Source organism: Diospyros lotus, chromosome 11 (assembly GCF_014633365.1).
Source record: "Diospyros lotus cultivar Yz01 chromosome 11, ASM1463336v1, whole genome shotgun sequence".
In the NCBI taxonomy this organism is placed as follows: domain Eukaryota; kingdom Viridiplantae; phylum Streptophyta; class Magnoliopsida; order Ericales; family Ebenaceae; genus Diospyros; species Diospyros lotus.
Window position 1 is genome coordinate 27,145,356 of NC_068348.1, and position 24,426 is coordinate 27,169,781.

At 39.3% G+C, this 24,426-nt stretch overlaps 2 protein-coding genes across 2 annotated transcripts in view; both read right to left on the minus strand.

Annotated features, from left to right (window-relative positions):
- Window positions 1-24,126, minus strand: part of LOC127813595 (AP-4 complex subunit epsilon) — a 30,256-nt gene extending 6,130 nt beyond the window's left edge. The window contains exons 1-8 of the mRNA XM_052354636.1: window positions 23,268-24,126; window positions 22,547-22,732; window positions 21,074-21,289; window positions 20,882-20,992; window positions 6,384-6,581; window positions 6,149-6,280; window positions 5,610-5,666; window positions 5,396-5,512 (exon numbers count right to left, since the gene is read on the minus strand). Of these exons, the coding sequence (XP_052210596.1) occupies window positions 5,396-5,512; window positions 5,610-5,666; window positions 6,149-6,280; window positions 6,384-6,581; window positions 20,882-20,992; window positions 21,074-21,289; window positions 22,547-22,732; window positions 23,268-23,834 (1,584 nt within the window). The 5' untranslated portion in view covers window positions 23,835-24,126. The remainder of the gene's footprint in view (window positions 1-5,395; window positions 5,513-5,609; window positions 5,667-6,148; window positions 6,281-6,383; window positions 6,582-20,881; window positions 20,993-21,073; window positions 21,290-22,546; window positions 22,733-23,267) is intronic.
- LOC127813596 (uncharacterized) lies at window positions 8,224-13,806 on the minus strand. The gene is made up of 3 exons (XM_052354638.1): window positions 12,658-13,806; window positions 12,309-12,489; window positions 8,224-12,097 (listed from the first exon to the last, which is right to left on the minus strand). Exons 1-3 carry the CDS (start codon window positions 12,990-12,992, stop codon window positions 11,843-11,845), a joined length of 771 nt encoding a protein of 256 aa, XP_052210598.1. The 5' UTR covers window positions 12,993-13,806; the 3' UTR covers window positions 8,224-11,842.
- Window positions 24,127-24,426: the final 300 nt, after the last annotated feature.

Below are 24,426 nucleotides of genomic sequence, written 5' to 3' on the forward strand. Positions count from 1 at the left end.
CAAAGAGTCCGATCATTCCCATGAGATGGAAACCGAGTAGCCATGGCCCACAGGTAGAGGACCATATGTGTTATTGTTGCTTGATTAAAGCCAATAATCAAAATGTTAAGATAGTCTTCAATGGCATTGCACAAGCGTGTGTTTGTGTGTGTGTGAGAGAGAGGGGGGGAGAGAGAGTGCTTAATGAGTTCGTCTTTTAATAAAAATCAAATAACTAGAATTTTCAAATAATTAATCTACTTAACATCTGAAAATAATCACTAAATATAAAAAAAAAAAAACCTACTTCTAATTTAGTTGGGATTCCTGCTATCCAACATTCATTGCCCTATCTTTTCTCCCTTGCTTAAGAAAACTTATTCTTGAAATCTGCTAACTTTTAGCCCTCAACCACCCAACCGTAAGGCAAGTAGTTGGGTGGTTTTCTTCCATTCCAACCATCCACTTATGCATGTATGTGGCAGCCTAAACCTGGTCTTTAGTCCACCTCACCTAAAATGGAAAAACTTGGCGCCATTGAGTGAAAATCATATTGACTCTATAGAAATCCAATGAATCTTGACCAAGCTGCGTTCCTATCTGGTAATCAATATGTAATTTTAATCTTGGATCCCTCCACTGAACAAGGAATTTTAAACCTTTCCATCCTGAGTAAATACAGTTTGTATATCATCAGGTGAGTGATTGTGAACTAATTTGGCTCTTTCCTATTTGCTTGCTGGATTTACCCCTTTTCTTTGACTAATCTTTATGTTGCTGGATCAAACTGAAAATTGAGCTCAAAGTTGGATTGAGAGCTGGTAGGGATTGTGCAGGTAAACTAGGTATTGAGTGTATTTGGATTGGGTAGAAGTGGAGGAGTGAGGGTTTTAAATTTAGTGGGATCTGGATGTGGGCTTAAAGCTTGTGAACTGTTCTAAATTTGGGACACAGTGTGGGTTGGGATATTAAGAATGCACACGGGTTGTATCATGGTTTGGACTAGGGCTGGGGTGAAGAACGCCAAGAGGCTCGGATCTTGATCTGGTTACGGATCCACTCCAAAACAAAAGGGTTTGAAGCCATGTTCTTTAATCGAAAGGCAGTGTCAGAATCGGAATTCTGACAGATTGTTCTCACCAGTTGTGATGAGAATTCAGGAGAATGGGAGGGAGATATAGGAGAATTGGAGGGAGAATTAGAAGAATAGAGGAGGGAGAAGTATCGAGAGAGAGAGAGAAGTTTAGGCGGGAAAAAGAGATCTCAATTCATATTCCATGATCTCAATTGGGTGTGATCAGTTGTTTATATACTGATCCAACAAACCCATGTGGCGTCAGCATTCCAGAAAGTACATCCACCTAAGCCATTATTTAAGTACGACAGTTCTCTGCACTAACTACCCTTGTGCAACTATTCACTGCCCATAACCACTTCTAACAGGGTACTACCCATATCAGCAGTGGGTACATGACATGCAGCAATAGCAGCTTGGTGAAAACAGTATGGATTTTGCAACTGAATTGGAGGGTGCAGCAGCGAAGCAGCTATAAGCTGAGGGTAACAACTTCAACAAGTGCTCTGGTGAGGCTTAAAGGAGCTTCAGAAACGATCTACATATGGATTTATTAGTTCCAACTGATTGGATCCATTGACAGCCTACTCAAATCACAAGGCGAATTTCTTGACAGGTAATAGTCACATGATAGCAGTAACCAAATATAATGTGAAACTGACGGAGGAAAATAAGAAGAGTAAGTAGCAGTAGAAGGAGACTAAGAGGAGGAGAAAAGACGCAGAAACTAGCTGCAGTTTTAGCTGTGGCAGAAAAAAGAAATGCAGAAAAGATGGAAGAAAAGGGCGGGCCAGAGACCAAGAGGGGGACAGACAGAGAGCCCCCTAGCTCTTCCAAATATTCAACCCTTATTGTCAAAAAACAAAATTTTGGATTACAAAAAAAAAAAAAACCATATTTATAGGATTGATAAAACTCTTAAAAGTTAAAATAACTAGAACTCTTTCAAACCTAATCATATTGTCACGACCCCAAGGATAGGGTAGTAATTATGTATCATATATAATTCTTTTGGTTGTTGTACTTGCTGTTATGGTAGTTGTACCATTCAATTGTATTGTATCTGAAAGGATAGGAAAGCCTATAAATAGGCCAAATTAGTTAGAGAATGGAGTTGAAGGATAATTGACTTCTGTTTCTCTCTCTACAGTTCTGATCTCCCTTCCAATCCCTCTGATTCTCTCTTTCTCTGTTTTGTCTGCATATCTCTCTCTCTTTCAGTCTAATTCTCCCTCCAATTCTCTCTGCTCTGATTCTATCTTCCCAAGTCCTTCCAATTTTCCTATTCAAACCCTAGAAACGTGACAAATGGTATCAGAGCCGACGATTCACGGCTGTGATTTTGAAAATTTTAACAGGCTGATTCAGGCAAAACAGAGCGGCTGGATCTCGGTTGCTGCTGGTGATAATAGGCGATTCTCAGGAAGTTGCAACAAGAGTCAATCAAACTCTTGAGAAGCTGCAACAGAGCCGGTCAAATCCTCAGGAGCAATTCTCAGCTAATAGTCAGGTGCATCTTAGCATGCGATGCAGCAAAGCTAATTCTGCAGGTGATCCAGGAAGATGATCTCAAAAAGTGGAAGTCAGGTGATTGCTCATTATCGGTGGTTGCTGAACAAGCGATACCTATAGGCTGTTTCTCAGCAGTTCTCGGCTGCTTCTATTCTTTAAACCTAGGCGATTTCAGCAGGCTGTGAGTAAGGCGATCTCAACTGTGATTGAGACAGAGTCAGGATTACTGAATTCAAATCCAGGTGACTGTCAGCAGCAATTCAGATCTAGGTGGATTCAGTCTCTAAGACGGATTCAGTTTCTGTAGATCTAGATGGATTCGAGTACTGGAAGCAGTTTTAGAAGCAAACAATGGAGATGGAGTACGGAATCAAGAAGGAATTCAATAATCTCAACCACAAGCTGGACAAACTTCTGATTCTGATTTCAAAGAAATTTCAGGTCAGAATACCAGTGGAATTTTTTTCAAAATCCACTCCAGAATCGCTCCTGGCAGAAGCTGGAATCCTACCTGTTACCTCTGGTTTGCAGCAAGAAGCTGATGAAGTAGCATTGGAACAAAACATTGATTCAATGGATATGCTAGCTAAAAATCAGATTGGAGATGAGTTGCAACGAAGAGTTCAATAAACTAAAACAAGAAGGCTCTGTTACAGATTATCAGGTCAGGTTTGAAGAATTGAAAGCAATGATGCTCAATTCACTTCCAACCTTGAATGAGTCTTACTTTGTATCGAGATTCATTAATGATCAAAACAATGAGATGAGGCTTACCGTGAAAATGATGCATCTTGCCACGGCAAAACAAGCGGCCGAGAAGGCTAGGCTGCAGCAATTGGCACTGAAAGCCATTTTCAGAAAGCATGGGCTGCAGCTTAAAAGTTATGCTACAAGCAGCCAGCAGATTGGAGATACTTCTAAGGATGCCAATCAAGTTTGTGACGGTCCACATGCAGTTACAGAAATTTTGATAGAGCAATCTGTCAAGCCCTTGAATTAGGGCTTGCAATTTCAGTAACTACAGAATGTAAGAACGAGTGAGAGAGATAGAAACAGAGAGAAAAGGGAGAGAAATAAGGAAGAAAAGAGAGAGAGAGTATCAGGAAAGAGAGGAATTCATTATTCATTCAACCGATATCCCTCCACAATGCTATAGGTTCCTTTATATAGAACCTCTAGCCAATTCAGTAACAAATCTTCTAACTACTTAACAGCCTAACAAGAATCTGTTATACAATCAACACATTCTTGCCTATTAACCAACCAACTCCTTTAGTTAGACCCTAACGGTTTACAAGGTCAATACCCTCCCAATTATAGTACTACCCCTAGGGTCGTGACACAATCCAGACCAGAGCAATCTTATATTGGCTCTAAGCACACTAATCCTAAGGCTGATGAGCGTGGACAGGCATTCAAAGAGGACTTGGACCAAAGGAAGAAGCTGGAGGCTGAGGAAAGGCATTATTTCACTGGAACTTCTGTTAAGAGGAATGGTTTTGAGAAAGAAGGTCCTAAGGATATTGTTCCTTTGCCTTTGGTTCCAGAGAAGGCTGAGGAGTCCATGGTTTGGGTTAAAGCAGGCATCAAACAGTTTCTGGTGCTGGTTTTGGCAGAGAAGGAACAATTGAAGCGGACTGAACAGAAGAACTGCCGTAAGGTTTGGAAGATGATGGAAGAGGAGGTTGCTGCCGGACTACTTATTGTTACAACTCACTGGCACAATTTCTATATGAAGATCTTTGAGGAATACATTTTATATTTGCAGGAAAGGCAAAAGGAAAGGAACGTAAAAGAAAAGAGGAACAGGCTTAGAAGGAGAAAGAAAAGAAAAAGAGAAGGATAAACGAGATAGTAAAGGCAGGAATTGGATAAAGAAAACAGTAGTTGTTGCTATAAGTTCTTGGGAACAAGAACTCTCTCAAGGAAGGAGGAATTGTCACGGCCCCAAGGGTAAGGTAGTAATTATGTATCATATGTAATTCTTTTGGTGGTTGTACTTGCTGTTATAGTAGTTGTAACTTTCAGCTGTATTGTAACTGAAAGGATAGGAAAGCTTACAAACAGGCCAGATTAGTTAGAGAATGATAGAGTTGAATGATAATTGACTTCTGCTTCTCTCTCAACAGTTCTGATCTCTCTCTCTCTCTCTCTCTGTTCTGTCTGGATATCTCCCTCTCTTTCAGTCCAATTCTCTCTGTTCTGATTCTATCTTCACCATTCCAACCAATTTTCCTATTCGAACCCTAGGCAAACCCTAGGAACATGACACATATCTAACATGATGATCTAATATCAGTTAAATTTTAACATATAATCTTATTAAAACCGAAATTCCTATAAAACTAAAACACATCTTGATAAAATCAAACAGTCCAAACCCTCCAAAGTTCCTAAATAACTAATATCCTAAGATAACTAGAATTACAAAATCTTAAACTAAATAGAACACTTATTTCAATCATTATAGGTGGTGCATCAATCCCAAAAACATGATCTTAGATTTATCAGGGATAACAATTCTACTAGTGATCAGTTACTCAGCTATTAGCAATGAGGTAAAATATAACAGGCAGTTTTGAAATACAAGAGAGAGGCCAGATCAGAATTTCAATCTACAGACCTCCACAATTTACAGAATCATAGCTTTTAAAAATTAAAGAACATAAAAAGATAGCCTATTCTATTTCCAGTGACAATATATCATCCATTCTATAAACCCATTATCAAATTTAGAAACTTACTATTTAAAGAAAAGTATATCATTAAACTGAGGCAGACAATACAAAATTTAGATTCCCATGTGCCATGAACAGAAAAAACTGGTACCTTGACAGTGTCATCACTGGAATGTGCTTCTGCCACATCACATAACTTCCCTGTGATATAAGAGGCCGAATACTTTCCATCTGCAGTTCCATATTCCCCCAAGACCCAACAAATTACCTACAACTCAAAACTAAGAAACTAAGATAACAAAACACAAGCAGCACATCCACAACGTAAGAACAAAGATTAAACCTAGACAGAAAAGAGACTGTACCTGTAGAAATGCAGATGGCAGTTTTGGCTCTCCAATGATGCGCAAATATGACTCCACCTGCAGCCAAGAGAAACATAAAGAGAAAATATGTAACAGACTGTAAACCAAACTATTGTGAAACACTGAATCAGAAACCATGAGTGTTACTCATCCAATGAACTAAGCTTTGTTAATGAGCAAGAAATGCATAGGCTAATTCCAGCTCTTTTTGCCATTATGTATTCAGCTTATTTGGGGGTCCACTAAATTAAATTAGATATTTCAAAAACCAAACCCATCTTAATGAAACAATAACATAATGTAGCAGGACAAACAGAAAACACTTCTTTTTGCAAAAAACTCCGGCTGTGAATTTGAATGTACTGTTGGCCCCAAGCCTGGATAAAAGAGGAGGCTTGCATTGTGTACCCAACGGCCAGCATAAAACTCATTGGATCAAATAAAACAGACATGAATTCTGAAATGAATAGAAAGCTAGAATCATGTAGCCAACCCCACATAGTGGGATAAAAGCTTGGTCAGCAGAAATTAATACGTACAGCAGAAGATCTAAGCTGACTATCTGCAGTATCATCATCTTCTCCAAATCCCTCAGCAATCAATCGCATCAAATTATGTGCCACTTTAATATTTACTAGATCCCCTGCATGCTGAAAGACTCTATTTATGGTCTGCAGTAAACAAGTCATGTGAAGCCATTAGTTGACAGTTCTGGAGACTTAAATAAATAATGTTTCCAGCAAGAAGAAATGTAGAAGCAAAAATTGGTATTACCTGGATGAACCACTGGTTGCTTGGTGCAAATTGTTCTGCAAGCTCAACACATCTGGACGCAATTTCAGTTTTGTAATGATTGTCGTTAATGTTTATCATATAGTCAATCATACGATCAACAATAACTTCCACATTGGAGGATTTTGTCATCTTATACAGCAGTTCAAATGTTTTCCGCTTCAAAGTATCGTCCGAGTCCTGTGTTATGAAGCATGTCAAAGTTTGGTGAAACATAGATGAAGAACATTTATGAGGTAAAATAATCAGAATTAGTTTTCAAATTGGAAGGTAGCATGATATAATTCCAACAAGATTATAAAATCACCACCATAAAAACAGGAAGAACTTCATAATGGAAAGAGATGTAAAACAATCAATAATGATTAAAAAGGACAACAGAGCACCACTAACCAAACCATGTACCAAGTTTGAAGGCTGCTCACACATTTTCAATCAACTCTTATCACATTATAGTACACACAACAAAACTAAAAGAGAGAATTTATTGAATGGCTATATAACCATCTTGGTTACAAAACCACAAAAAGTGCAAAACAAGATTACGTAAGATTGAAGTGGAAACTATTGAAAAGAAGATGCATTAAGAGAGTTTAGATATCCAATAGAAAGACCAAAAGACACATTTGTGCGATGAGTGGGCGGAATGAAGTAATAAATGAAGACAAAAGAAAACCAGGTGGAAAACCCCATGAGATATAATGGCCTCAAAGGAGATAAAACCAACAATAAGAAGGTGATTGTAGAACTAGAATATACGTAGCCAACCCACCTAGTATGATTGAGGGTTGTGATGATGGTGGTGGTGGCATTGCAGTGCACAGAGCCCAATTAACCCCAAGAGTCTGAAAGTTAATTCAACTCTAGTATCTAAACTAGCACAAGAAATATAGACTGTGATATAGATTGAAAAAGCAATTGAAGCTTAATGTTATTGCGAGTAAAGTTATTAGCAGAAGGAAAAAAAACACTTTTAAGATTTGCATATTACAAAAGAAATTGTTGTACATAGCCTTGTCACCTGTTGATAGCAAAATTAACTTGGAGAATCAAAGAAATACAATATAATGACTCTAAGAAAAACTAAATACAAATAAGGAGATGATAAATAAAATTAAGCACATGCCATAAGAAGAGAAAACTTGAAAAGAGTAATCTCACTAGCAGGAAATAAGACTGACAGCTGCAAATTTTGCAAATATAAAATAAAGATGTCATCCATAATCTTGTAAATCATTCAATTCCTAAAAATAGCACAGGCAAAGTAAAAAAAACAATATCAGCCCCCTACATAACTAAGTGGAAATGAGGAGACAGAAAACTTAATTACACCTGTATGGTAAGGCATGCCATCCTCACATCTCTCTAACTCATAAAGTCATACTTCTCTCAAATTTGCTTGTTTAAAAGAATTCATTGCAGAAAATTTATTATACCTCCCACAGTTTTCAGTAGTTCTTATAAATATAGCAGAATAGCAAAAAAAAAAAGAGTAAATTCCACCCAGACCCCCTGTGGTTAGAAATGCTTCTAGAGGTCCCCATGGTTTATCTTTTTTGTTCAGACACTCCTTCCTTTACAAACAGCGCTAATTAAATTAAATTGAAAATTATTTAATCATAATTAAGTTATATTGAATTAAAATTAATAAGAATTAAAACATAAGAAATCAAAAAAATAAAAGAAAATAAGGGCCATGGCAGATGAACCATCAACCATCATCAGAAATGATGGTTGGGGTTCCTGGAACAATTGTTTCAGCACAATGGGTTCCAGATCTGGAACCAGAGAGAGAGAGGAGGAAGAGGAGGAGAAGGAGAACCAGATCTGCTGCTTCGGCTTCGGCTTCGGCTTCTTCTTCTTCCCTAGCTGCTCCTGCTTCGTATTCATCTTCTTCTTCGCACCTTATTGTCACTGCTAGGCTGTGATAATGGTTGCTCCCCTAATTCAGCATGAATTAGAAGGATGCAACAAGGGAGAAACAAAGTAGAACAGAGAGAAGAAAGAAAGAGAGAGAGTTAGGGAGAGATGAGAGAAGGTTGAGGAAGAATTTAGAATTCCTTCTTTGATATTCAATGCTCTCCTCCAAGAGAGCCTTGGGGAGTATATACATCCTGACAAGGGACGCTGCCACAGCAGATCCTATCCCCCCTACAGTTGGAACAACCTCCTTTGTCCTATTCTAGCCCTTACACGTGAGTACCCTCTAGGCTAACAAACTCATTCAACAGAATTATAGCAATAAAAGAAATAGCAAAAGTTACAGCAACAGAAATCAAAATTTCTGTAACTAAGGGCGCGTCTCGTGACAATTCCCCATCCCTTAACAAATTTCTTGTCCTCAAGAAATGCTAAGGAGGCTAGCTGCTCCTGGAAATTGTTTAAGTAAACTGGGCAGGAACTCCCAGGTGTTGCTACCTGTTGACCCATTTTGCCACTTTACCAAGACTTGGATAAGTGGAACTGCCTGGTTGTAAACCACCTTTCTATCTAATATGGCCTCTGGTTCTTCCACCCTATCCTTCTCCTTAGGAAGTGAAGGCAACGCTGGGTTCACCTGCTCAATGCCAACTGACCTCTTCACCTCTTCAAGAGGGACACATGGAACACCGAATGAATATGTGATTCCTCAAGAAGTTACAAGCGGTAGGCCACCTTCCCAACCTTGGAAGTAATGGGAAATGGTCCAAAATACCTAAGGACTGAGTTTGGACACTGGCCCTTGGGTGATAGATTTCAAACGGGGATACCTCAGCCTTAGATACAGCTTCTCCCCTACTTCAAACTCCCTGTCACTCCTCCTCTGATCAGCACATTGCTTCATTCTATTCTGGGCTAACGCAAACTCCTGCTTCAACTGTTGCAAGACCGTTCTCCTCTACTGCAAGTACTCCTCAACGGAAGCTGCAGTAGTATGCTCTCCTATGACTGGTAAAATGGGAGGTTTGTAACAAAACCTCAAATGGGGACATTTTCAGGGAAGTGTGGTAGAGTTATACCACCATTAGGCCAAGGAAAGCCACCCACGCCAGCTTTTGGGTTGCAAGATACAAACACACCTCAAATAGTTTCCAAACTCTTATTCACCCTCTCATTTTGCCCATCCGATTGAGGGTGATAGGCCGTAGACATGTTAAGCTTAATTCCCAATGCCTTCATAAGTTCCTGCCACAAGAGGCTTGTGAAGATCTTGTCACGATCTGAAATTATAGACTTAGGAACTCCATGCAATGCCACCACCGAATCCAGAAATACCCTGGCCACCTCTTGGGCTGTATAAGGATGGGTCAACCCTATAAAATGGGCGAATTTGGTTAATCTATCAACCACAACCAGTATGTTGTCCTTCCTTTCAGATTTAAGTAACCCCTTAATAAAGTCCATAGACACACTAGTCCAAGCTTGACTGAGTATTAGTAGGGGTTGTAAGAGACCGGGATAGGCCACATTTTCATGCCAGGTGTCACAAGCTAGCACGAACTCCCTCACTTCTACCTTGACCTTGGGCCAATGGAATAGTTGCCTCACCCGGAGGTAGGTATTTTGAATCCCAGAGTGTCCCCCCAAAGGGGACTCGTGTAGGGGCTGTTAAATCCTCCTCTTGAGAGCCTCACTATCACCAATAACAATCCTACCATTATACCTCAACATTTCTTCCACCGTGTATCCATCAGCTTCTTTAGGTCCCACAGCTAACCTCTCCAAGATTTCCTTCACCTGTTCATCTCCTTCATAGTTGTCTACTACTTCTTTACACTACTCTGGAATTATAGTGGTTATGGTTGTAGTACTCCCCTCCTCATGGCACCTTGAGAGTGCATCCACGACCACATTTTCTTTGCCCTTCCTATACTATATTGAGTCTAATCCTATCAGTTAGGCCATTCCCTTCTTTTGCAATTGAGTTTGTAATTTTTGCTATAACAAAAATTTCAAACTCTCGTGATCTATCTTAATTATGAATCTTCCTCCTTCTAAGTAGTGACACCATTTTTCCATAGCCATCAGCACTGCCAAAAATTCGTTTTCATATATGCTAAGGCCGAGATGCCTTGGGCTTAAGGCTTGGCTTAGGAATGCCAAGGGCCTACCTCCTTGCATCAACACAACACCAATCCTTGCCCCACATGAATCAATCTCTAAATCAAAAGGTTTGCTAAAATCTAGCAAACCCAAGACAGATACTCTACTCATGGCCCCCCTTCAACCTTTCAAAGGCTTCCTCAGCCTCTTGCCCCCAGCTAAAACTCCCCTTCTTTAAGAGATCCGTTAGGGGTTTATTGATGACACCATACCCCTTAACAAACCTGCGATAGTATCCAGTGAGCCTAAGGAACCCCCTCAAAGCCCTTACCTTAGTTGGCTTGGGCCAAGCCAACATGGCTTCCACCTTCCTTGGGCCAGTGCTAACCCCATCTCCTAAAATCAAATGACCCAAGTACTCTACCTGATCTTGACCAAAGGCACACTTAAACCCTTTGATGAAGAGTTGGTTAGTCCTAAAGACCTCAAAGGTGGTTCTTAGGTGAGTCAAGAGTTGGTTCAAATTTGGACTATAGACAAGGATGTCATCAAGGAACACAAGTATGAATTTTCTTAGATATGACTCAAAAATTTGGTTCATGAGGGATAGGAAAGTGGTCAAGGCATTAGTGAGCCTGAAGGGCATCACCAAGAATTCAAAGTGCCCATGGTGTGTCCTAAAGGTGATTTTATGAACATCCTCAAGCATCATTCTAATTTGATGGTAGCTCAAGCAGAGGTCAAGCTTTAAAAAGAATTTGGCATTGTGCAGTTCATCCATTAGGTCTTCCACAAGAGGCATAGGGAATTTATCTTTGATGGTCAAGGTGTTAAATTGGTAATAATCCACACAAAAACACCATGACATCCCTTTTTTTTTTTTTTTAACTAAGAGAACTGGGGAGGTAAAAGAACTTTAGCTAGGTCTTATGAAAGATTGGTTTAGCATTTCCTGAACCATCTTTTCAATCTTTGTTTTCTAGATTGGGTGATAACGGTAAGACCTAATGTTGATGGGTTCAGTATTGGGTTTAAGATTAATAGAATAGTCCAATGCTCTAGTAAGGGGAAGGGTGGTAGGTTCAGCAAAGAAGTCCCTAAATTCTACCAGCAATTCATCAATAAGGTGCAGTGGTTGTACCTAATCAAGCTTCCTTAATGAGTGTTGATTGTTAGGTGCATTTCTCCATACATCACCCTATTAGGTCCTCCTTCATCGCCACAATCAAGAGCAATTGTGTCAATTGGCACCATTTTGTTCTTAAAAACCCTTTGCAATCTCTTCCCAGTGATCATTTTGCACGTCCTAGTTTCCTTTCCTCCTGTGAGAGTCATCTTCCTTCCTCCCTTATCAAAAGACACCTCCATCTTACTAAAATCAAAACTTATGAGGCTCACCCCCTTCATCCAGTCAACCCCTAATACCACATCACAACCTCCCAGTTGTAGCAACCTGAGATCAACCTCAAACTCCTCCCTTGCATCTCCCAACAAAAACCAAGGCAAGCTGACCTACTTAGCACCCTACTTCCATTAGCCACTGTCACACTCAAAGGTTGGGTTCCCATGAGTAGACACTTCAACCTCTTAGCCGTCCCCTCATCTAGGAAGTTGTGGGTGCTCCCACTATCAATCAAAATTAGGAGGCTACAGTCCTTCACCTTTCCCTCTACCTTGATTATCTTGTTATTAGTTACCCCCTTCATTGCATGGAGTGATATCTCTCCATTATCTTCTTCCCCTGACTCCCTACACTCTTCTTCTTCTTCTTCTTCTTCTTCTTCTTCTTCCCTCTACCTTGATTATCTTGTTATTAGTTACCCCCTTCATTGCATGGAGTGATATCTCTCCATTATCTTCTTCTCTTCCTCTTCTTCCCTCTACCTTGATTATCTTGTTATTAGTTACCCCCTTCATTGCATGGAGTGATATCTCTCCATTATATTCTTCCCCTGACTCCCTACACTCTTCTTCTTCTTCTTCTTCTTCTTCTTCTTCTTCTTCTTCTTTTAACAGTAACAACTGGCGCTTGCATTTGTGCCCAGGATAATATTTATCCCCGCACCTGAAACATAAACCAGACTATCGCCTCTGCTCATTGGGCCTTCCTACTAAGCTGGATCCCCCCAAATTCTTCTTCTTCTTCTTCTTCCTCCAGCCTTTCTCCAGTATCTTCTTCTAACAGTAACAACTGGCACTTGCATTTGTGCCCAGGATAATATTTATCCCACACCTGAAGCATAAACCAGACTGTCGCCTCTGCTCATTGGGCCTTCCTACTAAGCTAGATCCCCCCAAATTCCTCACCCCTGTGTTGCCTTTAATCAACTCACGATTGTAGCCTTTTTCCCCCTGATTGAAAGTTCCCATTGTAATAGCCTTTTGTTGTTGCCTTTGCTTCCTCATCAAGGCCTCTACCACCATCTCTTGTAGTCTTGCACTCTTTGTTACATGTTCTATAGTTCGAGGCCTAATCATTTTCACCATGGGTCTTAAATAATCATTGAGGCCACTCAAGAAACTAGATACTAAGTAGGCCTCTAAAAGATGTGGGTTATGGTTAATCATTAAGGACCTTCACTCCTCGAACCTCCTTAGATAAGCCCTTACTTCTCCAACTTACCTTAGCTTGTTAAACTCTTCTATGATATCAGACATACTCCTCTCCCCAAACCTTTCACACAATTTATCAGAAAATTCCTCCCAAGTGTGATTCTCCCTAACTCTAGTCCACCCCTGGAACCAAGCATCAGCCACATCATCAAAGTAGGCGATAGCTAAAGCCACTTTTCTCCCCTCTGGTATGTTATACCAATCAAACATCCGCTCACATTTCCTCAACCACCACCTGGGGTTGGTCCCTTCGAACACATGGATCTTCCATCCAAGGCATGGGAAACCCAGGATGCTGAGGATTGCCATGGACCTCACGCCCTCTATCCAATATCGCATCCAGTTCTTCTTCCAGTTCGACCTCAATTTCAAAAGTCACATTCATACGATCCATCCTATTATTCTGTAAAATCGGCTCTGTTCTATCCCTAGGAGGAAAATTGGGAGAAATTCTCACCAAATTTTGGCAAGTAAACATCACAATAAATTGTTGTAGTAGTGCTCCCATTTCTTCTCTCATATGCATGATATCCTCCCGCATTTGAGAGAGCTTCATCCAACCTCCTTTCCAACCCCCCGATTGAGCCTTCCACCTTGCAATCTACTGCCATGATCGCCTCATGGTTCTGTTCGGACTCAAACTCCAATTGGTCCACTCGGTTTTGGAACTCAGACATGGTCGAGCTGACTTGTTGCAGCTACAACTCAAAGTTCTTGTTAGGATTAGGAGCTCTTAGGGTCACTCAATTCATATGCCAATATGATTCACACCCACACCTGAAATCAATCCAATACACATAAATGAAAAATTGAATTGAAAATAGAAATAAAATAGAGAAGAAAACAATCAAACCACACAGTGAAGACAGCAAGATTTATCCTAGTTCAAACCACATGAATCGGTCCTACATCCAGCCTTTAGATCCTCAGAGAAATCCGCTAAGAATGATGAAACCAGTACAAGAATCCCTCTCTCTCTCTCACACGCATACACGAGTACAATCAACTTGGAGGATTACAAAGACTATCTTGATTCTAGCTTTCTTCTCACACACTACACTCGTAAATCAGAATAAATGATCATGTGTCAAATGGTGGCCCTATGTCTTCTATTTATAGACATTACGGGCAGATATTACAAGGGAAATAAAAGACTACACATTTCCTATTATACCCCTCATACATAAGTACATAACTATACTTAGATGGGCTTCACTAGTTTCTTCTAGGGCTTGCACTCGATGCAAACAACAACAGTTCTTCATGCAGGTTCTTTCCACCATCCCACCACCTTCACAAAGAACTCTGGCCAGGATCGAGCTCTAATACCAAATTGTCACTGCTAGGCCATGACAATGGTTGCTCCCCTAATTCAGTATGAATTAGAAGGATGCAACAAGGGAGAAGCAGAGAGAAGGAAGAAAGAGAGAAGATAGAGAGTTAGGGAGAGATGAGAGAAGGTTGAGGAAGAATTTAGAATTCTTTCATTGATATTCAACGCTCTCCTCCAAGAGAGTCTTGGGGAGTATATACATCCTGATAAGGGACGCTATCACAGCAGATCCTATCCCCCTTACAATTGTAACAATCTCATTTGTCCTATTCTAGCCCTTACACGTGGGTACCCTCTAGGCTAACAAACTCATTCAATAAAATTACAACAGTAAAAGAAATAGCGGAAGTTACAACAATAGAAATCAAAATTTCTATAACTAAGAGCGTGTCTTGTGACACTTTTGCTGCTTTGCCACCTTCTACACAAAATCATCACGATGAAGGGTTCAAATTGCAGAGAATCAAACCCAGAAGGACTAGATCTTTATCTTCTTCTTCTTCGATATCTTCTAGACCAGATCTAGAATCCTGATTCCAGAAGTGATGATGGGTTCAATCTACTTCTTTTCTCTCTCTATTGTTCTAGCGATTCTAGAACCATTGATGACTAGAAACAACGGGGTTTTGGTAACCATCGTTTCTGGAATTCTCTGCCATGACCCCAAGGGCATAGGAGTAATTGTTCTATTACATGAATTTTTCTTTGTTGTGCCTTAGGCTGTTGTAGTATTGTACCTTCAATTAGTTACTAACTAAAAGGAAGTAACAGCCTATAAATAAGCTAAAGAAGTAGAGAATGGCAGCTTATGAATCAATTTGAATTATATTTCTCTTTGTTAATTCTCCCTCCATTCTTCTAAATTCCCCCTCCCCCTCCTCCTCTTGTTTTCTCCCTCCCTTTCTATTCTCTCTCCCCAATTCTTCCATAATTCCATCCTACATCCTTGGAAAACTTTAGGAACATCACATTTGGTATCAAAGCCATTCAATCATTGGCTGGATTCCAGCAAATCCATTGCAGTTAGGTTCAGATTTTTGAAGGCCAATTCAGACTGAGATTTAGATCGGCCATTCACGGCGACTGCTAGAAACGGTTTCAAATCATAATTGATGTAATTCAGGTGCAACTAAGCAGCGAATTAGTGAAGCTAATTCCACAAGCTGTATCAGCAGAGCTAGATGACACAGAAGCAAGTTCCAAATCCGATTCAGGAGATTTCCAAGCAACTAGATTTCGATTGTTGAAATTGATAGCAGCGATATCTTAAGGTTGTTTCTCTACTATTAATCGAAATAGCACTAAGCGATTTCCAGCGATCCAGATTAGCATTGATTGAACAAGGAGATAATTTTCATCGTTGATCCAGTTAATCGGGGTCCATCACCGATCCAGTTAATTGAGGTCTAGAACTGAAAGGCGAAGTAGAGCCTGGCGGAATTCCTACGAACTAGACAGCGAAGCAAGGCCAGGCAATCCAGAAGTTGAAGATGAAGCACATCCAGAGTAGCTAATCCAAGAGGCGACACCAACATGTTGATTCTGGGCTAGAACTCTGGCAATTTGTGTTCGACTTTTGAAGGTGAAGCAGGCCAGACGAGTTCTGACTGTGATTACGGCTAATTTACATAGCTGCACTAAAGTGGATCGGATTATCAGCAGGCGGTCTCTATAGATCTCGACAGCTCCTACTTAGATTGCTAAATCGAGGATTGAAAAGTTGTCCTTGGAGCAATGAACTGTTTGAGGTAAGCAACTTGAGGAAATGGCAGAAGGCAACCACATGATGAAGAGAGAATTTGATAAATACAAAGAAAGTCTTGATAATTTTGGCCAAAAACTGGACCAAATGGATGCATTGTTGATTCAGCTTGCAATATTGTATTAGGTCAGTATACCAGTGGATCTTTATCCAAGATCCACTGCAGAACCGATTCTAGCTTCTGCTGGAATCCTACCCATCATGTACCGCGCGATATAAGGCTAGTATTGCAATTAAATGTAATGGAGGGAATAAATGTAATAGAGAAGGAATCTATGCGCGAGTTAGTTAGCGGTTGCAGGGAATGGTACAAAATTTGTTGATGTTGTGGCAGCTTGTACATTCCCCAATGATGTAAACGGTCTCTCTCTTGGGTATTGAGAAATATTACAACTTAATTCTCTTGAATCCTCTCTCATTTCTCTCTTTCTTCCTCATTTCTCTCTGATTTCCCTCTCCCAACTCTCTATTGCTCGAGAATCCCTTAGTCAGATCCTCCAGACCTGACACTACCCAAGACCTTTGATCCGCAAGAAGTTGCTTAAGTATCTGCATTGAATCAAGAAGTTCTAATTGAAAAAACAGTGAAAGATGAGGAAGTAAATGATACTCCAATTTAGGGTCGCAAATGATCCAAGCCGTTCATGAGTGACTTGGTGTTCGGCTCGATAAAAGCTTGTTCGAGTTTATTCATTAAAGTAAACAAGTCAAGCTTGAGCCTAATTTTGAAGCTTGATTTGTAAACAAATCGAGCTTGAGCTCAATAAAGCTCGGCTCATTAGCTCGCAAGCTAGCTCAATTAAAGGTTCGCAAGCAAGCAGGCCCGATTAGAAGTTTGCGATTAGCTTGTGAAAACAAACTCGTTTATAAATGCATTAATAAATTTATTCATAATTTTATAAATATATTATTTAACATTCATACATATCATCATTATATCATTTATTAAATTATATATTAGATATATATTTTATAAATATATTATTTAACATATATACATATACATACATATCATCATCATCACTTTTCCTCTCTTTCCCCCCAAGGAACCCATTTTCTTTGTTCCCCTCTCCCAAACCCACTTTTTATCTTCCTTTCTCTCCTCTATTTCTCCCTTCCTGTTGCTCTTCTTCTCTAGCAATCCATTTTCTTGTTCCTCTTCCCTTCGTTGCCTTTTTCTCGCCTCTCGCTGCCACCGTTGTTGCATCCTCCATCTTCACTGCCTCTTGCCACCGCTACCACCACTCCCTCTGCTGAGTGACGCCACCGCATAGCCTCCTCTTTTAGTGGTGGCAAGCCCAAGCCCAACTCTTCAACCAAATTGACGAGCTGAGCTTGAGCTCGGTTCATGTTAACCGAGCTCGAGCCTAAGCTCAAGTTTGCCGAGCTGAGCTTCAAGCTCGAGCCTAAGCTCAAGTATGCCGAGTCGAGCTTACCGAAGCTTGGCTCAACTTGATTGCAACCCTACTCCAATTGAGGAGATATCTGTTCAAAATAAGGAAGTAAAAGATGTTGTGAACTTGAGAAATGATAGGATCACAGCAACTCTGGATTTAGAAGATTTCAAGTTTGTTTTCTTGAAGAACTAGGTACTCCTCCAATACCTTATGACAATACACGACTAAATTTTTAGGATCTACAGAATATAGCCAATGAAGAGGAAAAAGAAGTTAAAAACTGTCAACGTGTGGCAAAAGATGTTGATCTTTTAGGCACTACCAAGGAAATCATAGTAGATGATATTGCTAGAGATTTCTTAGCCGACGATTTAGAGGAGTTGGTGTTGATTTTAGCAGAGGAAAATAGAGCAGGTAATTCAAGAGAGCTTGAAATACTTGTTGAACAAAGAGATATTGTCTCCCCTTTCATCCATACAATAAAGTCAAGAAGGCGAAAGAAAGAAAAGCCAAAGAAAGTAAGAGAAAAGAACAAGAAAATGCAAAGAATAAACCAGATCGTGAAAATGGGAATTGGATGAATAAATAGCAGCTCAGTTGTAATAAGTTTCTTGAAGACAAGAAACCTCTTAAGGGGGGGGGGGGGGATTGTCACGACCCCAAGGGCATAGAAGTAATTGTTCTATTGCATGTATTTTTCTTTGAAGTAACAACCTATAAATAGGCTAAAGAAGTAGAGAATGACAACTTATGAATCAATTTGAATTATGTTTCTCTCTCTTAATTCTCCCTCCATTCTTCTAAATTTCTCCCTCTCCTGTTTTCTCCATCCCTTTCTATTCTCTCACTCCCAATTTCTTCCATAATTCCATTCTACATCCTTGGAAAACCCTAGGAACATCACATTCTCATTTTCCATGGCTTTTTATTTTATTTTTAGATTTTTTATGTTTTAGTTTTGTTAATTTTAGTTTAATATAATTTAATTATGATTAATTAAATTTAAGTTATATAGAGTTTAACTTAAATTAAGTAGAAACAATTTAGAATCTGAGGGATTTAAATTAAGTAGAAAGAAAACAGAATATATGGAATGCAAATTTAGTAAAAATGCAAGAGTGGATGATGTTATAATAAAATTAGAAGACCAAATCTTACAAAGAAAAAATCATTTTCGATATTTGGGATCAGTGATTCAAAAAGATGGAGAAATCCACGAGGATGTCGCACATAGAATTAAGGCAGGTTGGCTGGAGAAATGCATCGGGAGTGTTATGTGATGGTAAAATCCCATTAAAATTGAAAGAAAAATTTTATAGGACAACTATAAGACCAGTCTTGCTGTATGGCTCAGAATGTTAGGCAGTCAAATACCAGCACGAGCAAAAAACGAGTGTAGCGGAGATGAGGATGTTAAGATGGATGTGCGGACATACAAGAAAGGATAAAATTAGAAATGAAGTTATTCGTAATAAGGTAGGAGTAGTGCCAATCGAAGAGAAGATGAGAGAGACTAGACTAAGATGGTTTGGTCATGTGAGAAGGAGACTAAGAGACGCTCATGTGAGGAGAGTTGATGAAATGGAACAATTAGTCACAAAAAGAGGTAGAGGTAGACCCAAGAAGACTTTGGGAGAGACATTAAAATTTGATATGAAATATATGGATCTAAATGAGGATATGACAAAAGACAGAAATACATGGAAGTCTAGAATTCATGTAGCCGACCCCACATAGTGGGATAAAGGCTGGATATGTTGTTGTTGTTGTTGTAGAGTTTAATTGACACCACTTGTGATGGAAGGGGCATCTGAGCAAAAACTATAAACCACAGGGCCTCCAAAAGCATTTATAAACCACAGGGGGTCTTCGTGCAAATAACCCAAACCAGAGGGGGATGGGTGCAATTTACCTGAAATGAAAATATATATGTATATATATATATTAGCAATGCAGTGTGGTTGAGATAGGGTTCATTGAGTTGGCATGAATGTTATAAAACATCCATCATGAAAAATAAATATAATTTCAAAACCCAGAGAAAATAATCATCCCTATGAATGTCAATATCAAAGAATTCAGAAGAATACTTCTGTTTTTCAACAGCCTCCATGAGAACCTAATTGTTACAAATTCACTAATTGGTACTCAAAACAAAAAACCCAAAATCTAAGGACTAATATTTCAAGTAAACATGTCAAAGCAAATAAAAAATATTCAAATTTTCCACCAAGCTCAGCATCTTGGAAACATGAAATCCATAAGCTAAAACTCGGGATCTAAGGAGCATAGGGCACCCTGAAGTACTTATACATGTAGAACTAAGGCTCACCCTATTCCAATATAAGTAGAGAGTTTTTTAGCACAAAAGTTGCAGAAGATCTGTAACAAGTGTTGGTGGGAGGAAATTTCTACTTGAACTGAGGTTTAATTTTACATATTCCTAGTATTTAACAAACTCAAACACGGATCTATAGATGTTATGTTGGGGTGAATAAAATGGCAATTTTTTTCCCAAGAACAAAAAAACAAATCAGAAGGGCTTCAAATAGTCTTCTCAAAAAACTTGATTGTTTCCTGATTACAACAGTACAGATATAAAAATTACAATTCCTTGTGCTCTTTTTCATCTTTTACATGGGGAAAAATGAAAGTAAGAATTCTGGAGTGCTCCACGATCATTGAATAGCTGCGAAATGCAAGTAAAATGTTTCCGAAGTAGCAACAACACCTAAACATGTACTGAGTTTTAGCTACCTAACGTTGAATAACAGTTGCTCTTACATAAGCGACATTAAGTAAAGACATAAAGTTATAGAGAACAGCTAGTTCATCTGTGCTTATTTTTCTGCAAACAAAAGAAAATACTTTGGGAGTTTTCACTCTTTGGGTAAAGCTGTTGGTATCTTGATTCCAAAGATGACTTTGGTCTTTGCATGTGTCAGATTATACTCAAAATTGCACATATTATAGCTGTATAAACATACACGTTGCTAGTTTATGTGAATTCTGTAAAAATAGAAATTGCACATCATTTATCACCATAAGACAAATTTCAGAAGAATAAAAGTCAGCAGGGTCAAATATAGTTCTTTTCTATTTTGAGAAGTAAAATAAATGAACAGATTAGTACTTATCAAAGAATAAATAAAATATAAGAAACTAATAGTTTATAATAAATAAGAAACTAGTAATTTATTCAACAGGACACAAATAAAGATCCACAGATGCAGATATAGTTCTTGTATGACATATCAACTATTCAGGACAAACAAAGAACACGGACCAATCCACATCTCTTCAACTCAAACAGCACTATGGTCAAATTCATTAGAGAAGTAATGCTTCTCACCTCTAAACAATCAATCACAGCCAGTTGGTGTTGTTCAGCAATTTCTGGACTGATTTTTATCAACCGACCAAGGGCATCAATCCCCAGATACTTTAGATTATGACTATCACTCTGCCCAACAGACAAGAAGGTATTAACACAAGTCAGTGAAGATTGAAAACTGAACAATATGCAGAACATGCAGATACAAACCTTCAAGAAACTAGATATTGCATCAGCCGCAGACTCTAATAGTTTAGGGCTGGGATGTATTGAGGAGACACAACATATGCACTCATAAAGAATAGCATTGCCTATGTTACTTGATGGATTCCGCTTTCTCATTATGTCACCAACAACAGTATACATGTGTTCACTGGCCTGCTTGTCACCACTTCCCAGTAATGCCAAAATTTTCAGCAACTTAATCTGCAGAACGAAAGGTGTGAGTACTAAATAAAGTATATCTTAACTTTGAAACAACAGAGTTTGAAGAATGATAAGATCAGTAATATACTAATATCCATACAAGGAATGTTGTTTTCAATTTTTGAACCATGATGCATGGGAATCCATCGTCTTTGTCATGTTCTATGCACATGGCAAGCAAATTTGAAGTTACAAGATATGAATGATGATAGCAGAAATTGAGTTGATAAGAGTTTCTTAGTTTTTAGACATGGGTTACAAAAAAGTTGAATGTAAATGACATGGCAACTTTCAAGGTACATGTCTAAGTTGCTCTCACTGAGGATTCTGCCCCTTGAACTTGTTTGTATATTTACAAATGAATTAAAATCTCAGTCCACAATAGAGATCCACAGAACAGCATAATGATTTTAGAACATAGACGAAAAAAGGTGACCACAAAAGATAAACGCATACACCCAGGTTTTTCACTCTTCATCTAAATTGGAAGGAATCTGGATCCCAAAGATGACAACAACCTATTAGGAGAATAGCAGTAGATTAGTTATAACTGAGGTGTGCATTGCTATAATCCTGCATGGTACAACCGTACAAGTTCAAAGTCAATCTACAAACATAAACTCTAGTGGGAGTAATCATATTCTTCCTGCTTCTAGTTAAATTGTAATTGCCCCTTCCATGCAGTTGGGCTACCACTGGGAACATCCTATGCCTCTAGTCCATTGGCATGTATTGTATTCCATTCTCTCTTAAGTCCAAAAAGAAAAGGGAAAAGAGAAATTCCTTAATTACAAACAAATTTATAAATCTACATACGTAGATATAACTCTCATGTTAATACAAAAGGACAACGCATCACCATTATAGCATACTAATTAATGAAAAAAGTCACTGCCTTTGCAATGTTTGCATGCTTCCAGAACTATTTATCTTCTGAGAGGTCCACCAGTATTTTCCATCTACCTATAGAATGCAATCCAAGCAACTATTCCAGGATATAAAATAGAAGTCCCTTTGCTTCCCCTTCCTGGCAGCAAGAACATAATAACATGAAAAAGATTTCTGCAAACTGATCCACCAAATTTACCAAGAAGCATTCATGTAATAGCATCATTTGCACATAGTCAGTCAACTATATTCTACAGATGCTACCATGAACATCTCCTTATTCATTCCACGGAAAACAATGTATATCAAGATCTTCTAAGGTGGCATTTAATATGAGTTGAAGTAAACAATAGGTAGACTTCGACATACCTGGATGAATGGAGCAGGCATCTGATGATAATCATAACTCTTTGGCAATCGACATTCAGCTACTTGCTTAAGAATGCTCACAAAGCTGACAACTAAATCCTTATATGAATTTGCATCAATTGTGATGAGATCAAAAAGAGGGCAAAGTGTTGCTCCCATAACCCCTGGATCACTATCACATAGTCTCTGCAAATGCAGAATTTTATTTCAAATTTTGAAAACAGAAAATACCAATTTTCTCTGAAGTACAGCAGTTATGTCTATGATATATGCAAAGTTCAAAGACTTCAAATATAAAGTCACCCCAGGACATTACTGGGGAAGACATGCGTATATACATCAGAGTTGCATATCCTGAGGCTATAAATCAGTGTTTACAATACTAAATTTAGTATATGACATATTGCTATCCTCACAAACAAATGAATGCGAGTAAAGTACATTGGACTGTCTAAGACAACTTATAGTATATTAACAGCTAAAGCCTCCAAACTCCCACTCTCTCCTCAAGATGGCTGCCACTGTGATATAAAGCACATAAACAAGTATAATACTGCGGCTAAGATCCCAAGAAGCATTTGTCCGGGACCGCGAAAAACAACTATCTTTGACAGAGAATCCATTAGGTCAGACCACCCTTAGTGCGAAAAAACACCCAATGGCCAGTTGAACACCGAGTTTCACAGAAAACGTGCAGAGCAGTGAAGTGCAGTGAACATACCTTGCGGAAATTGGAGATCACGTGGGTGACCGAAGCCGGCGACCGCTGATAAAACCGGTGAAGCGCCATGACCGCCTTCTTCCGTACCGCCTCTTTGGCGTGTCCCAGAAGCTCCACTATTTGGGGAAGCACCGCTGGTATGGTCTCCTCATTGATCAGCTTACAAACCGCATTTAACGCCGCGGAAACCACCAAGTAGTTGTCTGACTTCAAGTCCTTCTGGATCGTGTTCACGATCAGAATAATCAAGTCATGGTCCTCGTTCAAGAAAAGCGTCACTGCCAAGTATCCAGTCCGCTTCAGCAGCAGATTATCGTCGTGCGTCATCTTAACCGCGTGGATGTACCCGAAGGACGCGTCGTGGCCGAGCATCTCGACGTAGACGAGCCGAATTATGTACTCCTTCATCTTGCGCTTGGGAGTGTCCGGCTCGGCGATCCGGCGCTTTAGGGTTTCGATCTCGCGGAGCACAATCCGGTCCTCCTCGGCCTTGGATCGCGCCTCGCCGATCGACTTGACGAGGTCCAGGAACTCCTTGGACTGGCCGAAGCCGCCCTGCGAGCCCATTGCGAGCTCCCTTCCGATGGTCTTCAATTGCTCCAGCTTTGTATTCTAGGGTTCCGGATACTGGGAATTCGGATCCAGATTGAAGGCTACACGCTGCAATAAACTGTAGATCTGAAAGCGAGTGATAGCTAGCTTCTCGGCTGATCGATTTTGAGGTGTATTCGAGATTTGTGTATGAATCGTACAGAGAGAGAGAGGGGATGGGGAGAGAGAGAGAGGAAGAAGACAGTGAGAAGACGGAAGTGGTGGCGGAGCGAGAGTAGCACACGGCAACAATGGGCTCCCCTTCGGTGAGCTACACCTGGGTAACATGTGATGGAACCTGGACCTGTGTTCCGACATCGTTTTATGTTTTTCTTCTCCATTTTTAGTGATTTTTTTAATCAATTTTTATGCAGATAAATATTACCTTATAAAGTTAAGGCTGAGTGTGAAATTAGTTCTTGTATCATGGGACAAGATTTTACTTTTTAAATGATAAATAAATTTTTATATTTTTAAACTTAATGTCACATTAATTTTTATAATAAATGTCATCTAAATTTCATGGTATTTGTATGTATTTCATTAGTGGAGTTAAATTTGTCTCAAA

Excerpts from the sequence above, each read along its gene's own strand:
- LOC127813596 (XM_052354638.1), bottom strand. The coding sequence starts at position 12,992 with ATGATTAACCATAACCCACATCTTTTAGAGGCCTACTTAGTATCTAGT. Across the intron at positions 12,490-12,657 it reads CAGTCTGGTTTATGCTTCAG|GTGCGGGGATAAATATTATC; the intron begins GTGTGGGATAAA and ends TTTATGTTTCAG. Across the intron at positions 12,098-12,308 it reads CTAATAACAAGATAATCAAG|GTAGAGGGAAAGGTGAAGGA; the intron begins GTAGAGGGAAGA and ends AAGATAATCAAG.